This window comes from Cervus elaphus, chromosome 1, assembly GCF_910594005.1.
Source record: "Cervus elaphus chromosome 1, mCerEla1.1, whole genome shotgun sequence".
Classification (NCBI taxonomy): Eukaryota; Metazoa; Chordata; class Mammalia; order Artiodactyla; family Cervidae; genus Cervus; species Cervus elaphus.
The window spans coordinates 68,684,874-68,701,321 of NC_057815.1; the positions used below are offsets into that span (position 1 = coordinate 68,684,874).

The 16,448-nt window shown below is 46.6% G+C and overlaps 1 protein-coding gene across 1 annotated transcript; it reads left to right on the top strand.

Annotated features, from left to right (window-relative positions):
- The first annotated feature begins 262 nt into the window (after window positions 1–262).
- On the top strand, window positions 263–15,092 carry LOC122697112 (2-acylglycerol O-acyltransferase 2-like). Its single transcript, XM_043907557.1, has 6 exons — window positions 263–424; window positions 8,216–8,394; window positions 11,240–11,444; window positions 11,756–11,930; window positions 12,558–12,757; window positions 14,133–15,092. Exons 1-6 carry the CDS (start codon window positions 334–336, stop codon window positions 14,285–14,287), a joined length of 1,005 nt encoding a protein of 334 aa, XP_043763492.1. The 5' UTR covers window positions 263–333; the 3' UTR covers window positions 14,288–15,092.
- Window positions 15,093–16,448: the final 1,356 nt, after the last annotated feature.

The window sequence follows — 16,448 nt, forward strand, 5'->3', positions numbered from 1 at the left end:
GTAAGTGAAAAGAGGACAGGATTGCCCTATACTTGCTGCTTCACTTGCCAAATAATGGGTAAGATTAGAGAAAAGATGATCTGGCAGATAATATTCTGCTTGAAGAGTAAACTGTACTTTTCTTCCTCCATATTCAGCTAGGCTCAGGCCAGATGTCTTTAAAGATTTCTCCTAGGAAACAGGTTCTTGCTGGGGCAGGTGCAATGAGATCTTAGGACTGGCTAGATATCCACCCCCAGTCCCCATAAATGCTTAGGTAACTGCTGACAACAATGAAATCCAGCAGGTGTTGCAGAGCTCAGAGAAGACTCCAGAGCCAGCAGAATAACCATTATGGTGGAGTTTGCGCCCTTGTGTGTGCCATGGGAATGCAGGCTGCAGACACTCGTGGTCCTGCAGTGGGTCAGCTGTTTGGTGTTCATGGGTAAGGCAAGCTGGGTTGGAAATGGGCAACCTAGGGCACCTGTCACATCTGGTACACACTGTGCACTGATGGGGGAATAATCCCCAGCTCAGTGCCTGGGGATCACCGGAAATTAGGAAGATCTTGCTCAGCTTGCCTAGAGGGAGCTCTGGGAGCTGTGTCTGACTAGCTGTGCCAACCCCCAGCCCATCCTGGGTCCTGGGAGTGTCAGGAACAGCACAGGGAGGTGAGGTAGCCTTGGGCCTGGAGCTAGAGGGAGGGCAGCTGAGAAAAGGTATCTGGGCCCACTGGTGCCAGGAGCAGGAGGTTGTACTTATCCCTTATCTGGGGACAAAGGGGAGGCCCAGGTGGGCTTTAGATATAGAAGTAACATGGTCCAATCTGTGTGTGACAGGCTGCAATTCAGGGATCTTCTGTGTTGAGATGTCTGTGGAAGACAGATCACAGGGAGCGGTTGTTACCAAATCAAATTTGTACCAGCTTGCCTGAGCACAGGAAAGCTCCCATGCTGACACTGGGTTGTGGTGAAAGAAACTGCAGTATTTATTGCAGGGACCAAGCAAAGAGTCCAGATAGTTTTAGTCAAGACACTTGACCTCCTCCCCCTCCCTCTCATGAATTTCAGGGAATGGCTTCTAGAGATTGGGTGAGGTAGAGTTGCTTGAGCACATGATCAGCCCCTAGACAGTTGTCTGATTGCTTGGTGGTGAGGTAACTGGGAGCCAACATCACCAACCTTCTGGCTTCCCTTGGTTTGAGGTCTACGGGATGGCGAGAAACTTCCTCTACCTGGTGGTGGCTCAGTGGTGGCTCTGCAAAGAAGCTCAAAGATAAGGCTCAGAATAGTATCTATAGCACTTGTTTTTGTTTTTGTTCAGTTGCTCATTCACGTCCAGCTCTTTGTGACCCCATGGACTGCAGTATGCCAGGCTTTCCTGTCCTTCAGTCTCTCCTGGAGTTGGCTCAAACTCATGCCCATTGAGTCAATGATGTCATCCAGTCATCTCATGCTCTGTTGCTCCCTTCTCCTACCTTCAATCATTCCTAGCATCAGGGTCTTTTTCAATGAGTTAGCTCTTTGCATCAGGTGGACAAAGTATTGGAGCTTCAACTTCAGCATCAGTCCTTCCAATGAATATTCAGGATTGGTTTCCTTTAGGATAGACTGGTTGGATCTTCTTTCTGTCCAAGGGACTCTCAGGAGTCTTCTACAGCACCACAGCACTCAGCCTTCTTTATGGTCCAACTCTCACATCCATACATGACTACTGGAAAAACCATAGCTTTGACTAGATGGACTTATGTTGGCAAAGTGATGTCTCTGTTTTTTAATATGCCATCTAGATTTGTCATAGCTTTTTTTCCCAAGAAGCAACTGTCTTTTAATTTCATGACTGCAGTCACCATCCGCAATGATTTTGGAGTCCAAGAAAATATAGTCTGTCACTATTTCCATTTTTCTCCCATCTACTTGCCATGAAGTGATGGGACTAGATGCCATGATCTTAGGTTTTTTTTTTTTTAATAATTATTTATTTGGCTTTGCTGAGTCTTAGTTATGACATGTGGGATCTAGTTCCCTGACCAGGGATGGAACCCTGGCCTCCTGCATTGGGAGCTCAGAATTTTAGCCATTGGACCACCAGGGAAGTCCCATGATCTTAGTTTTCTGAATATTGAGTTTTAAGCCAGCTTTTTCATGCTTCTCTTTCACCTTCATCAAGAGGCTCATTTGTTCTTCTTTGCTTTCTGCCATGGACTTCCTTGGTAGCTCAATTGGTAAAGAATCTACCTGCAATGTAGGAGACCCCAGTTTGAGTCTTTGGTCAGGAAGATCTGCTGGAGAAGGGAACAGCTACCCACTTCAGTATTCTGGTTTGGAGAATTCCATGGACAGAGGAGACTGGCAGGCTACAGTCCATGGACTCACGAAGAGTTGGACACAGCTGAGTGATTTTCACTTTCTTTTTTTTTGCCATGGAGTGGTATTAACTGTGTATCTGAAGTTATTGATATTTCTCCTGGCAGTCTTGATTCCAGCTTGAGTTTCATCCAGCCTCGCATTTGGCTTGATGTACTCTGCATATAATTTAAATAAGCAGGGGGGCAATATACAGCCTTGACATATTCCTTTCCTAGTTGAACCAGTTCGTTGTTCCTTGTTTGGTTCTAACTGTTGCATTTTGACCTGCATACAGGTTTTTCAGGAGGCAGGTAAGGCGATCTGGTATCCCCATCTCTTTAAGAATTTTCCACAGTTTTTTGTGATCCACACAGTCAAAGGTTTCAGTATAGTCAATAGGGCCAAATCCAGACTCCTGATTGTGCTTGTATTTTTGTAGAGCCCAAGAGCCGAGAATGGTTTTTACAGTTTACATGCTTGTATTAGAAATGATTTTGTACCTATGCAGTATCCTCCAAATTGCCTCTTGAACCTCACATTCTGAATTACAGCTCTGAATTCTGAAAAGATTACTTACCTTGGTCTATGGAGGATAGCAGTGGGCAGAGAGATGGGACCCCTTTTCAAAGATACTTAAGAGGTTGTCCACAGACAGAATGTACAGACTGGCGGGAAAGTAAGGGTTTCCAGTACGCCAGTAAATGCTGCACATGTAGTGAACTGCTGACTCATGCTGGACATAGAGCAGGCATTTGGGGGAGGGGCAAAGAAGTGGCCTGAAAAGTCAACAGGGACCTGTCATCAAGGTCTCAAGTCCAAGAAACAAATACTTTCCATTGGTTACTTGTTTACTCTGTTTTCTTTTTTTTCTTTAATGCACACACACTCACACAGAAAGGTAGGCTCCTTTCAAACAGGTGGTCTTCTCATCTGTGTCTCCAGCTCCTTGAAGAGTTGATGTTGATAACTGTTGAATGAATGAATGTTGGGAGCATGATGGAGCAAAATTGTAGAACTGAATGTCAGGTCCCATCCTACTAGCTTGCTGTGTGACCTTAGCCAACCTGCCTATCCTCTTGGTAAAGTGTGGTTTTACATTTTTCCTTCTGGGTATTATGAGGGGAAAGAAGGGATCTTCCATTCTCAGGGGCTGGAAATACTCCCAAGTTTGACATGGCCTGCTGACAGGAGTTAAAAGGTGAGCCCAGGGTGAGGTATACTGTGTGGTGAGGAGAGTTCTTTTGGTCAAGTGAAAATACAAGCATTTTTAAAATCTTTTTTTTCTGAGTGAAAAATGAATTTATGTTATTGTAACTCATCCAAACAGAATATGTATACTAAAAGTGAATCCTACCCTGTAGGGAGCCACTGTGAACAAGTTGGGTTCTATTCTCTAGACCAGACATGGGAGTTCTTATTTCATGGGTACAGAGGTTCAGTTTGGGAAGATGAAAAGACTTCCAGAGACGAAGGACAGTGATTGTTACACAACAATATGAGTGAATTAATGTCATCAACAATACACTAAAAATCATTTCAGGTATATGCCCAGGAATGGGAATGCTGGGTCTAATGGTAGCTCTATCTTTGGTTTCATAAGGTATCTCCATATAGTTCTCCATAGTGCCTTTGTCAAGAAAACCACAATTTGAAAAGATCCAAGCACCACAATGTTCATTGCAGCACTATTTACAATAACTAAGACATGAAAATGATCTAAATGTCCATTGACAGAAGAATGGATCAAGAAGATGTAGAACATATAGATAATGGAATATTACTCAGCTATTAAACAGAACAAAACAATGCCACTTGCAGCAACATGGATGGGCCTAGAGATTGTTATACTGAGTGAAGTAAGTCAGATACTAAAAGACAAATATTAGTTGGAGGCGAATTACTTTACAATATTGTAGTGGTTTTTGCCATACATTGACATGAATCAGCCATGGATTTACATGTGTTCCCCATCCTGAACCCCCCTCCCCCCTCCCTCCCCATCCCGTCTCTCTGGGTCATCCCAGTGCACCAGCCCTGAGCACTTGTCTCATGCAGCCAACCTGGACTGGCGATCTGTTTCACACTTGATAATATACATGTTTTGATGCTATTCTCTCAGATTATCCCACACTCGCCTTCTCCCATAGAGTCCAAAATTCTGTTCTATTCATCTGTGTCTCTTTTCTGTAATGTTAAGTGTTTGCATAGGTCAAGTGAAATAAAGACTGAAAAGAAAAAAAAAAAAACAAAAATGAAAAGACAAATATTGTATGATGTCACTTATATGCAGAATCAATTAAAAGGGTACAAATAATTTTATTTATTTATATATCATCAATAGAGTCATGGATGTAGAAAACAAACTTATGGTTACCAGGGGAACCAAGTAGGGAAAGAAATATTGGGGGATTTGGATTGACATATACACACTACCATCTACAAAATAGATAGATTAGATCTATTAGACAGAGTGCCTGATGAACTATGGACAGAGGTCCGTGACATTGTACAAGAGACAGAGATCAAGACCATCCCCAAGAAAAAGAAATGCAAACAAGAAAAATGGCTGCCTGAGGAGTCTTTACAAATAGCTGTGAAAAGAAGGGAAGTGAAAAGCAAAGGAGAAAAGGAAAGATATACCCATTTGAATGCAAAGTTCCAAAGAATTGCAAGAAGAGATATGAAAGCCTTCCTCAGTGATCAGTGCAAAAAATAGAGGAAAATAATAGAATGGGCAAGACTAGAGATCTCTTCAAGAAAATTAGAGGTACCAAGGGAACATTTCCTGCAAAGATGGGCACAATAAAGGACAGAAATGGTATGGACCTAACAGAAACAGAAGATGTTAAGAAGAGGTGGCAAGAATACACAGAAGAACTGTACAAAAAAGATCTTCATGACCCAGATAATCATGATGGTGTGATCAGTCACCTAGAGCCAGACATCCTGGAATGTGAAGTCAAGTGGGCCTTAGAAAGCATCACTACAAACAAAGCTAGTGGAGGGGATGGAATTCCAGTTGAGCTGTTTCAAATCCTAAAAGATGGTGCTGTGAAAGTGCTGCACTCAATATGCCAGCAAATTTGGAAAACTCAGCAGTGGCCACAGAACTGGAAAAGGTCCGTTTTCATTCCAATCCCAAAGAAAGGCAATGCCAAAGAATGCTCAAACTACCTCACAATTGCACTCATCTCACACGCTAGTAAAGTAGTGCTCAAAATTCTCCAAGCCAGGCTTCAGCAATACGTGAACTGGGAACTTTCAGATGTTCAAGCTGGTTTTAGAAAAGGCCGAGGAACCAGAGATCAAATTTCCAACATCCGCTGGATCATGGAAAAAGCAAGAGAGTTCCAGAAAAACATCTATTTCTTCTTTCTTGACTATGCCAAAACCTTTGACTGGGTGGATCACAATAAACTGTGGAAAATTCTGAAAGAGATGGACATACAAGACCACCTGACCTGCCTCTTGAGAAATTTGTATGCAGGTCAGGAAGCAACAGTTAGAACTGGACATGGAACAACAGACTGGTTCCAAATAGGAAAAGGAGAATGCGAAGGCTGTATATTGTCACCCTGCTTATTTAACTTATATGCAGAGTACATCATGAGAAATGCTGGGCTGGAAGAAGCACAAGCTGGAATCAAGATTGCTGGGAGAAATATCAATAACCTCAGATATGCAGATGACACCACCCTTATGGCAGAAAGTGAAGAGGAACTAAAAAGCCTCTTGATGAAAGTGAAAGAGGAGAGTAAAAAAGTTTGCTTAAAGCTCAACATACAGAAAACTAAGATCATGGCATCTGGTCCCATTACTTCAAGGGAAATAGATGGGGAAACAGTGGAAACAGAGGCTGACTTTATTTTCTTGGGGCTCCAAAATCACTGCAGATGGTGATTGCAGCCTTGAAATTAAAAGATGCTTACTTCTTGGAAGGAAAGTTATGACCAACCTAGACAGCATATTAAAAGCAGAGACATTACTTTGCCAACAAAGGTCTGTCTAGTCAAGGCTATGGTTTTTCCAGTGGTCATGTATGGATGTGAGAGTTAGAGTCTAAAGAAAGCTGAGCCCTGAAGAATTGATGCTTTCAAACTGTGGTGTTGGAGAAGACTCTTGAGAGTCCCTTGGACAGCAAGGAGATCCAACCAGTCCATTCTAAAGGAGATCAGTCCTGGGTATTCATTGGAAGGACTGATGCTGAAGCTGAAACTCCAATACTTTGGCTGACTCATTTGAGAAGACCCTGATGCTGGGAAAGATTGAGGGCAGGAGGAGAAGGGGACAACAGAGGATGAGATGATTGAATGGCATCATGGACTCAATGGACATGAGTTTTGCTAAACTCTGGGAGTTGGTGATGGACAGGGAGGCCTGGCATGCTGTGGTCCATGGGGTCGCAAAGAGTCGGACATGACTGAGCAACTGAAGTGAACTGAACTGAACTGATCTATTAAATAGATAATTAATAAGAACCTCTATAGAGCACATAGTGCATTGTTTATATGGGAAAATAATTTTAAAAAAGTGTGGATATGTGTGTACATATAACTCATTTACTTTCTTGTACACCTGAAATGAACACATTGTGAATTAACTATACTCTAATAAAAATTAAAAAAAAATACTGAAATACAAAAAATTATTTTGATGATAAGTATTATGCTTAATCTATGTTTTACTACCATAAAAAATTGAATAAACAATACAAACTGCCCCAGACACAACACTGAAGTCCCCAGCACAATGGCGAGAATATCTGTGTGTTGTTCACAGGTGGATCACCAGCATCTGACACATTGTAGGTGCTCTAAATAAAGTGAGCCTCTGTGAGCCCCGACCTACTCAGCTTATGCATTTACTACTATTCAGACTGGATCAAAAGTCTTGCCTCCTGGAAGTCGGCCATGAATGACAGGCCCAGTCTACCTTACTTTCAACTGGAATACAAGTGGAAGTTGATCTTCTTAAAGAGTTTGAGAGCATGGTGTCAAGTAGAGGGAATGGAATGGAGAGAGACAATATTTTCTAAGAATGAGGTCCATTGGCATCAGATTAAAGACAGCCCCACAGACCACCTGGCCCTGAGTTAAAGCTGGGATTAGCCTGTGAAAGGAACTCAGAAAATCCTAAGTCTGGGATGAATTCCTCACTGTGCTGCTCCTAGTCCTGTTGCACTCCTGATGGACAGGCCAGGCATGGGTGGCCCTCTTCTTCTCTCTCTCCTTCAGTAGGACAAGGTATAGCAGTGGAGAAAAGAGCTGAGCAAAAGCCAAAGAGCACGAGGAGTTGTATCAACACTGAACAGCTTAGTGCAGCTGGAACGTGGGGTGCAGTGAGGCTGGAGCAAGAGAGAGCAAGACAGGCCACCAGTGGGGAGCTCGAAATCAGGCTGAGCTGCTTGAGCTGAGCCTCAGAGTTATGATAAGTCATGGGAGGACTTTAGCTGAAGCGAGGGTCTATCTATGCAATACAAGATTATGGACAGATGTGCTGGGGGTAAACAGGAAGTGGACTGGGTAGAAAGAATCTCTATTGTCTCTGGGGTCTCACAGAGTGGATACTAGAGAGTTCTGTCACATGTCCACCAGGCATCTATTGGTGAATAAGACAGAGAGGGAGGTGGAGGGGGAAGACCCAAGTGAGAAAAGTGTCTGGTGCTGTGGGAAAAAGTGAGTTTGGACTCAGTCTTACTTGGTTTCAAATCCAGGCTCAGGGTGACACTAAAAGTGTTGCTTGTATTCCCTCTTCCTTGAAGGCTTGAGAAGCTGATGTCTTCCTCCCGGGCTGAGGACTGGACAGAAGAGTGCTGCTAGTGCTGGGCAAATGGGGAGAGCTCTTCCCTTCACACTGCTGACCACTAAAGCTTCTGCTTCCCTTCCCAGCCATTCTCTGCAGTGTGGTCTTCATAGGCCTCCTGTTCACAAGATTCTGGATCTTCAGTATTCTGTATGCAGTCTGGTGGTACCTAGATCGAGCCAAGCCTTGGCAGGGGAGCAGGCACTTTGATGTACTAAGGCGCTGTGTTGTATGGAAGTACATGAAGGACTATTTCCCCATCTCAGTAAGTATGGGGCTGGCTAGGGAGTGGTCAGGACAATAGTCCCCATGTGACCCTGTGTGCAGTGAGCAGAATACTGGGCTTGGAGACAGGAGACAGGCTTTTACCACTATGTGGCCCAAGAAGAGTCAGTTTCTGTCTGACTGTTTTCTTATGTGTAGAGATCTGGAGCCAATATGAGGATTGATGTATGAATGAGATTTGAAGGGCTCTGTGGGGCAATTGGTGAGGCACACATATGTATCTTAGCACACAGGTGTAAAGCCTTTAGAGTGTAAGTTTTGGGGTGAAGGATTCAATTATAAATACAAGGCATCAAGACAGCATCTAGCCCACACTTAATCAGATGATGAGACTCACACTCAGAGAAGGAGGAAGGTGTGATCAAGGACACACAGCAAGTTCATTTACTGCTTTTAAAATGTGTGGTTAGCTCTGAGGATAGAAGCAGAGCAGAGAGCACTCAGGATGAATCCTGCCCGAACTCCAGTGTGCTGTGTGTCCTAGGATAGAGCTTTGTCCATTCTGAATCCTAGTTTCCACACAAAATTGATCCTTTGTATTTTGCATGTCTCTTAGTCTCTTACTCAGGGTACCTCATGCCCAGTTTAGACACGTGACTCTACCCCCAAATCAGACATTAGCAATGGAGGACCCTGAATTTGAGTGAACTGACCTTTTGCTCCATTCCTGAATCCCAGACAGACTAAACCCTTGGATGTAAGCAGCTGTGATGGTTAATTGTTTAGTGGGGACAGGAAGAGGAAGGCAGTGAGGACACAGAGAGGAGCCAGGCAGGGACAGGTGGCCCTTTCTGGACACAGGAGAGAAGAACGTATGTGGTGTCTCCTCTGAGGGTGGACATCATAGATTCTACTACCAGGTCTGCAACATGCCAGCTGTAGGACCTGGGGTGAGTTACACACGCTCTCTGAGCCTTGATTTCTCCTTTGTAAATTAGAGATGCTGTCACATACGTCATTGGGTAGTATGGATTCCATAAGACATCAGGTCATCCTGGGACCTTCTAAGGACAGCAGGACAGCATCTGGCTCTCCTTTCACACCTGGAGCTGCTGTCATTTGTACATCTGGCAGAAAAATGGTGCTGAGTTGCTCTGTACCAGTCTTATCTATGTCTGTTCTGTCCCTCCTCTAGTCAAATAGGGCCCTGTTGACATTGTGGGAAACTGAAACTGAACTGCAGAAATTCCACATGCACAGGGTTCAGGATTGTAGGCCATTTGCAGTCCTGTGGGATCAACACCTGCAGAGGGCAGGCAGTACCACCGAGTGGCCAGCAGAGGGAGAGATGACATGCCCTTTGACCTCTCTGTCCTGGACTGAGGCCTGCAGGGGTTGCTGTGGAGCGCAGATTCTGGACTCTTGTCACCTCCCAGGAGAACTTTCAAGTCATCCACACAGCTTTACAGAGCAGGCCCTGCAGGGATCTTAGGAGGTCAGGAAGTAGAGGGGCCAGGGAGTCTCTGTTGTCTACTGAAAACAAATGCACAACTCAAAAGTCGTAAGGGGTTTTGTTCTGGGACCTTACTGAGGACTGTAGTCAGGAGATAGCCTCTCAGTAATCTCTGGGGAGCTGTTCTAAAAGGTAAGGGAGGAGTCAGAACTTACAAATTTTGCTGGAAAAAACAAAATCCCAAAAACCTATGTAGCCAAATTTCAAAACATTAGTTGCCAGTCACAAAAAGCAGATGTCTCAAGTTAGTAATTTTTGTCCTTTTCTATGTAAGGGAAGATGGGAAAGTTTGGGCTCACTGCAATTATTCCTGTGATGTGCATCCTCACTCACTGTGACCAGTATCCTGTTTTCCTCCATCCGGAATTCCTTTCAAGGCCCATTGTCAGTGGCAGCTACAGTGGCTGCTGGCTTGAAGGCAGGCAAGCAACATTCCTTGTCCTTACATCTCTGCTGGGTCTACTTCACATCACAAGCCTTTGCACTGTGATTCAATGAGCTAGGGCCTAATGGTACAGTTTCTAGTGAAATTAGGAGACTACTCCTGAGCACTGGAGCTTTCTAAATGCACCCTATGGGCTTCCTAAAGAGGTGATGGTGGAGAATCAGGCAGTGTTTCTCCCAGGACAAGCTGCCTTCACCTCATGCTGAAGATCAGTCCAGGACCTGGGTTTCTGCATAAGATTTCATTATCCTAGAGCAGCAGTATCTACACAGGCCAAGGCCTGAGCAAGGGTACAGTGCTGTGGGCAGGCTGTGACCTGGTGTCAGGAAGTGCTGCAGACTTGGCCGGACACTTCCCTGGCCCCTCTCCACTCACACCTGTGGGCATCACCAGAGACTTCATGCCCCTCCTCCTGGCACCCACACCCCTGTGCTCTGGGGTCTCTTACACTGAGTACAGGGACTCAGGGGTCCGCCCCAACCTGGGACAGAACTCCAGATGCCACAGTCCTTGGAGAGATGCTCAGTCCCTCCTGTGATGGCTCCTTCATTTTGGGTGGGCTCTGCCTGGGATTAGGTCTCCCTTCACATAGGACAGGGGCTTGTGTCCCCATCACTCTGCCAGGAGTCCTACCTCTGCCTTGGGCAGGGGTCTTCCTTCCCTGGCAGGGGGCATTGGCCTCATCCATTCATGGGTCCGCTCTCTCCCTCTTCATTCCATGGTCTCCCAGAGCATCTCCTCTGCTCCAGGCCTGCACCAAGAACAAGGATCCTCAGATAGGCCATCTCTAATTTCAGGACACTCACATGGGAGTGTGATAGCACTTGGGCACGGGGAGACATAGAAGAGGTCAGCACAGAAAGTCATCAGGGAGACCAGGGTGGTCACGAGGTGCAGCCCCGATTTACCAGGCTGCTGTCCCTGCAGCTGGTCAAGACTGCCGACCTGGACCCCTCCCGGAACTACCTTGCTGGCTACCACCCCCACGGGATCACAGCTGTTGGAGCTTTTACCAACCTATGCACGGAAGGCACTGGTTTTTCCTCACTGTTCCCTGGGATCCGCTCACATCTGATGCTGCTGAACTTGTGGTTCTGTGCCCCTGTCTTCAGGGATTATATCATAATAGGCGGTGAGTCTTCCCAACCCTGGGTAGCCCAGGTAGATGAGGTCTGCTGGCATGAAGGAGGGATTTTAAGGAGGGCTGCCAACTGTTCTTGCAAGTGAATGTGTAGTGGAGAAGGAAACTAGACTCAAGGAAGCACTTCCCACAGCACTGTGCTTAGCAATCTGCTTGACTGGGGGTTGGGAAGACCTGAAAGACGCCGTCCCACCCAGTCCTCAGAGAACTCCCAGCTGGGAACTGGAGTGGGGCCCAGCCTACATCCTCACCCACCATCCTGGCCCCCTTAAAACCATACTTAATCTTTTTCTTCCCTTCAGGGATGGTTGCTGCAGACAAGGAGAGTGTTTCTCACATTCTGAGCAGGGAAGGAGGTGGCAACCTGCTGGCCATCCTTGTTGGGGGCGTCCAGGAGTCACTGGAGGCCAGGCCTGGAGCCTACAAGCTGGTGCTGCGGAACCGCAAGGGCTTCATCAGGCTCGCCCTGATGCACAGGTATCAGGGAGAGGGCTCTGGGTTCAACTGGAGATTGGCAAGGATTGTAGTTTGGAGAGAAGACTGCATAGGCAAATGCAGATCCTATTTTGGCAGGGAGAGTCTCAATCCATTGACAATGAAGATTCTGTGTTGGTGATCCATGTACTGTCTCATGTACAAATACCCAGAGAATATTCTAGAAGGAAGATCTTGTGAAGGGATTAAGTCTCAAAAGTTATATTGCTGAAAGTTTGCATTACATCTGAGACCTAGGGAATCTGGGACAATGGAGCTTGGGACATAGCTTAGAACGATTCTCCTATCTTTAAACATCTATGAAGAATACAAAGCTAGCTGGGCTGGAAGAAATTTTTCCAGAAAGTTTGGAATTGTTTTATATCTGTGGCATTCTGGATTCACTATCATGTTACAACGGCCAGACAGTGGCTCTGAGACAGGCCAAGTCCTGCTTACAGTCACAAAGCAAGGCCGTGGCAGGTCTAGGAGACACCCGAGGCCTCCTACTTTTGTCCCAGGACTTTGTCTTCTCCTCCAGTTCCCGATCACTAGGTCCCTACAGGAGGCTAAGTGACGAGCTTGTGCCTTCTTGCCCCTCCACATGCCCTCTCTCCTGTCTCCCTCTAGGGCAGATCTGGTGCCGATCTTCTCCTTTGGGGAGAATGACATACATGACCAGGTTGAGAATTCTCCTGGCACCTGGTTGTGCTGGTTCCAGGATGGACTTCAGAAGATCATGGGAGGCTCTATCCCACTCTTTTATGGCCGTGGAGTCTTCCAGTACAGCTTTGGTCTTATGCCCTACCGCCGGCCCATCACCACCGTGGGTGAGCCTAGACCCAGGCTTAGAGTGGGGAAAGGGCTACAGAGCAAAAGGTGGGCTTGTGCTGCAAGGGAATATGGGCATAGACCAGTACACACTTGACTTTGTGGAGCACACTTTCTAGAGTGTTAAACAGAGACACAGGCAAGTAACCCTGATGAAGGCCGTCTAGAATGAGAAGAGTAACAGGGGCACGAAGACCAGTAGCCACTACTGATTACTGAGTCCCTGCTTGTGTCAGGCACTGCACTGGCATCTTACATGCAGCAGCTCAGTTTTCACACAACTTTTGAAGTGGGACACCCATCTCCATTTTATTGATTGCAACTTGAGACATGGAGAAGATAACTCACTTCCAAAAGATCATCCTGGCCTTTGTAACAAAGTTGAGTTTGATCAGGGTGTTTGACTTCTTATTACTCCAGAGAAGGAGAGTTTAATTTTGACCAGAGGGTCTTATAAGGCTTATTGGAGAAAGTGAATACTAGGGAAGGGCATTCCAAGCCTGTTAGAATTATGTGTAAAGTAGCAATTAGCAGGCTATGAAGGAGAGTCTGAGGAATTTCTCTGTAAATAGACTTGGCATGGACTTAGCACCATCTTTTCAGCTATTTGATCATCTCATTCGCTTTCTTATTGAGCTCCAACTAGGTTCCAATGGCAAAGGTGTGTTCATCTCCACTTATCCAGTCATTTCTTAGTTGAGTACAGGTAACCCCCTCTACCAAACTTTCTCTGCATTGTGTGATAATATTCTCATGAATGTTTATAGTGTTACTGCCTCCAGACCATTCTCAAGAGAATAAGACATGACCGCTGCTTTCTGAGCCAAGCAGAGCCAGAGTGAGGAGGTTGATATGTCCTCCCATGTCCTCCTTAGAACAGGGGCACTGCAGGCCAGCATGGAGGGAGAGGGGGAAGAAGGATGATTGGGCTGTGGGCCACCTCCTCCCAGCCATACAGGCACTTCCAATCACGGCATGTGAGACTCCCAGATCCGCCTGTTCCTGAGACTAAGAGCACATTCCCAGAGCTATGTACAACCTGACATTGATTGTTCCTGGCTATGTGACCTTGAACAAGTTACTTAACCTTCCTGAACGTCATTGCCTGAAAGGAATAATAGCAGGTTCTGTCACCGTAGGATTGGTAGGATGATATAGGAGATATGACATACAAATGCCAGCTGGTGGTATTGTTAACATATCAGAATCCTGAAGTTGCCTTAACATCTTTGAACCTATGATCCAAAATAGAATTGAAAGGGAGAGAGAAAGAGTGCTTACCTGCTCAGATGACCATACTATTGGGAACCCCTAGGGTCCCTGAGCCTTCAGTGTTTCCTGCTCTTGGCCACCACTCACCTCTGTGTCTTGCAGTGGGGCAGCCCATCGAGGTGCAGAAGACGCCACATCCCTCCCAGGAGGAGGTGGACAGGCTGCATCAGCGCTACATGCAGGAGCTGGAAAACCTCTTTGAAGCCCACAAGCTCAAGTACAACGTCCCCAGAGACCAACACTTGGAGTTCTACTGAGCGCCTCCCCAGAGAAGGGGCTGTCCCAAAGGTCAGGGCTGGCATTAGGAAGGATGGAGGGAGGTGCTATGATCCCAGAAGGCTTCCTGGAGGTGTACGTTGAACACATCTCTACAGCCTTCACTGACTCCTGCAACTCCACCCCATTCCTGTCCCTGGGTCATAGCTGGCTTCTGACAGAGAAGACCAGACTCTGGCATTGGTGATTTGTTCTCCTGCTATGACTCTTCTGCAAGGAACCCTCTCCTCGATCTGCCCACCTGAGAAGTGGAAGAAATGCTTGGAGAGAATGATGTCTGTGACTCTGCCCTCTGTGGTCCTGTCACTCAACTGGTAGGACAAGAGCAGCTCCAGTGAGCAGGTTTCTCTTCCTCTGCCTTGAGTGACAGCAGAGAAGCAGCCCCCAGCTGCAGCCCTTCCTCCTACAACCTCCCTCATCCTGCATCCTGCCTGTCCCAGCTCCTCCCTTACTTAGCTGGAGAGGAGGACGAAGCCACAACCCCTCGACTCATCCTGGCACCTTTGAGTTTCTGAGTCGTCTGAGCCCCGAGCTGGCAGCCAGATGGGCCCACGAGGTGGGGAAGGGGACTTCAGCTCTGTCACTGACTGAATGACCAAGGGCAGATCTCTTCACCCTCCCTCTGAGTCTCAGTCTCTCTGAGGGACTAAGGTGATCTCTGACCTCAGCTCTGATGTCACATGAACTGAGAGCTCTATGATGTAGCCCTTACTCCTCCTTTGTAACCTCAGCCCTGACTTTGACACAGAAGGACGCTCCATAAATGTCAATTCATCAATGAAAGAATTCTGTTTCAGCCTTCTCTTCCTTTACCCTACTCCCCAACTGGGAGCCTCCCATTTAATCTCAACCTGGCCCTGCAGCCCTGCTGCTCTGTGTCCTCTTCCCAGATGGTGGATCGGATGGGCCAGAGAATGGCATGTTACTTCTTCCTCCCTGACCAGTCAACTCCAACTTACCACCTCTGGCTTGTTCTGTGGGAGACAAGGGGGAGGCTATGTACAGACACAGGGCAGACCAGCCAGAGAAAGAACATGAGGAGTGAATGGTCAGTGTCTGCAAGCAGGGCAGATGGGGACAAGCCTCTTATGAGAAGAATTCTGGGTCACTGGGTCTGTGACACCCATCATGAGTGAGGGACAGGATGGCAACATAGGGGCTGTACTGTAAGCCCTCACACTTTTTGCGGGAAAATAGCTTTTCTTCCTCCAGAAGCTAATCAACCAATAATTATAAATGCGGGGCATTTCAAGAATGTAAGTTTGAGTCTAAATCTGGCTCAACCCTTTTCAGTGGCTCTGAGCAAGTCACACCCCCTCCATACCTCAGTTTTGCTATCGAAAAAACAAGTATCACAACATTCACCTTGCATCTTGGAGTGAAATAGATATAATGTGATAATTAGCCCTTCTGCATCTTGTGAGGAATGGCACAAGGTAGGTATAAATAGCATTTGGTCATAAATGTGCCCAGCCTCTCACGATGGCCTGCTCTGACTGATGACATGGGTGCTATAGGGTCCCAAGAAAGGGGGGAATCAAGAACAGTGGGATTGAGAAGGGGAGTGATAGCTTCCACCCAGGAAAAGGGAGGTAGTGGCAGGTGGGTGGGGCAATGCAGGAAGGCCAGGTTTGCCAAGGAGAGAAGTTCCCATCCCCTGCAGGTTTCCTTTGCTGGTAATGAACCACTGCAGACCTTAGTGTCTGAAGGCAGCAAGGATTTATTAGGTTCACACTTTTGTGGGTGGCTGGGTGGTCCTTCTAGGAGTTCCTGCCCTCCCACTTGCTTTGTCCTAGGACCTGCTCATCTCTTTCTCAGGATGCTCTGTCTCCTCAATTTAGTCAATCAAGGTAATCACCTTCTTTGTCACATCAGCTCTGTCCCTCCCTCCATCCTGAATCTCTCCCTTCCAACTCATTGTCCTGATCACTGTCAGCTACTCATGTTGTGGGTCAACTTAGGGTGAAAGGGCCATGAGCATTAATGGATGAGTGGTCAACTATGTCCCAAGGGGGCTGGGAGCGACTGAGGGTTCCTGCTCAGTTCACTCATGAGGAGGTAGCCGACTTGTTCTACTGCAGGGGGATAGTCTCAGAACCTTTAGTAGGGCTGGACAACCCACTCCCAAGTTCACCCATGAAA

Coding starts and splice junctions, on each gene's coding strand:
- LOC122697112 (XM_043907557.1), top strand. CDS start 334: ATGGTGGAGTTTGCGCCCTTGTGTGTGCCATGGGAATGCAGGCTGCAG. Junction 11,445..11,755: donor GGATTATATCATAATAGGCG/GTGAGTCTTCCC, acceptor TCTTCCCTTCAG/GGATGGTTGCTGCAGACAAG. Junction 12,758..14,132: donor CCGGCCCATCACCACCGTGG/GTGAGCCTAGAC, acceptor TGTGTCTTGCAG/TGGGGCAGCCCATCGAGGTG.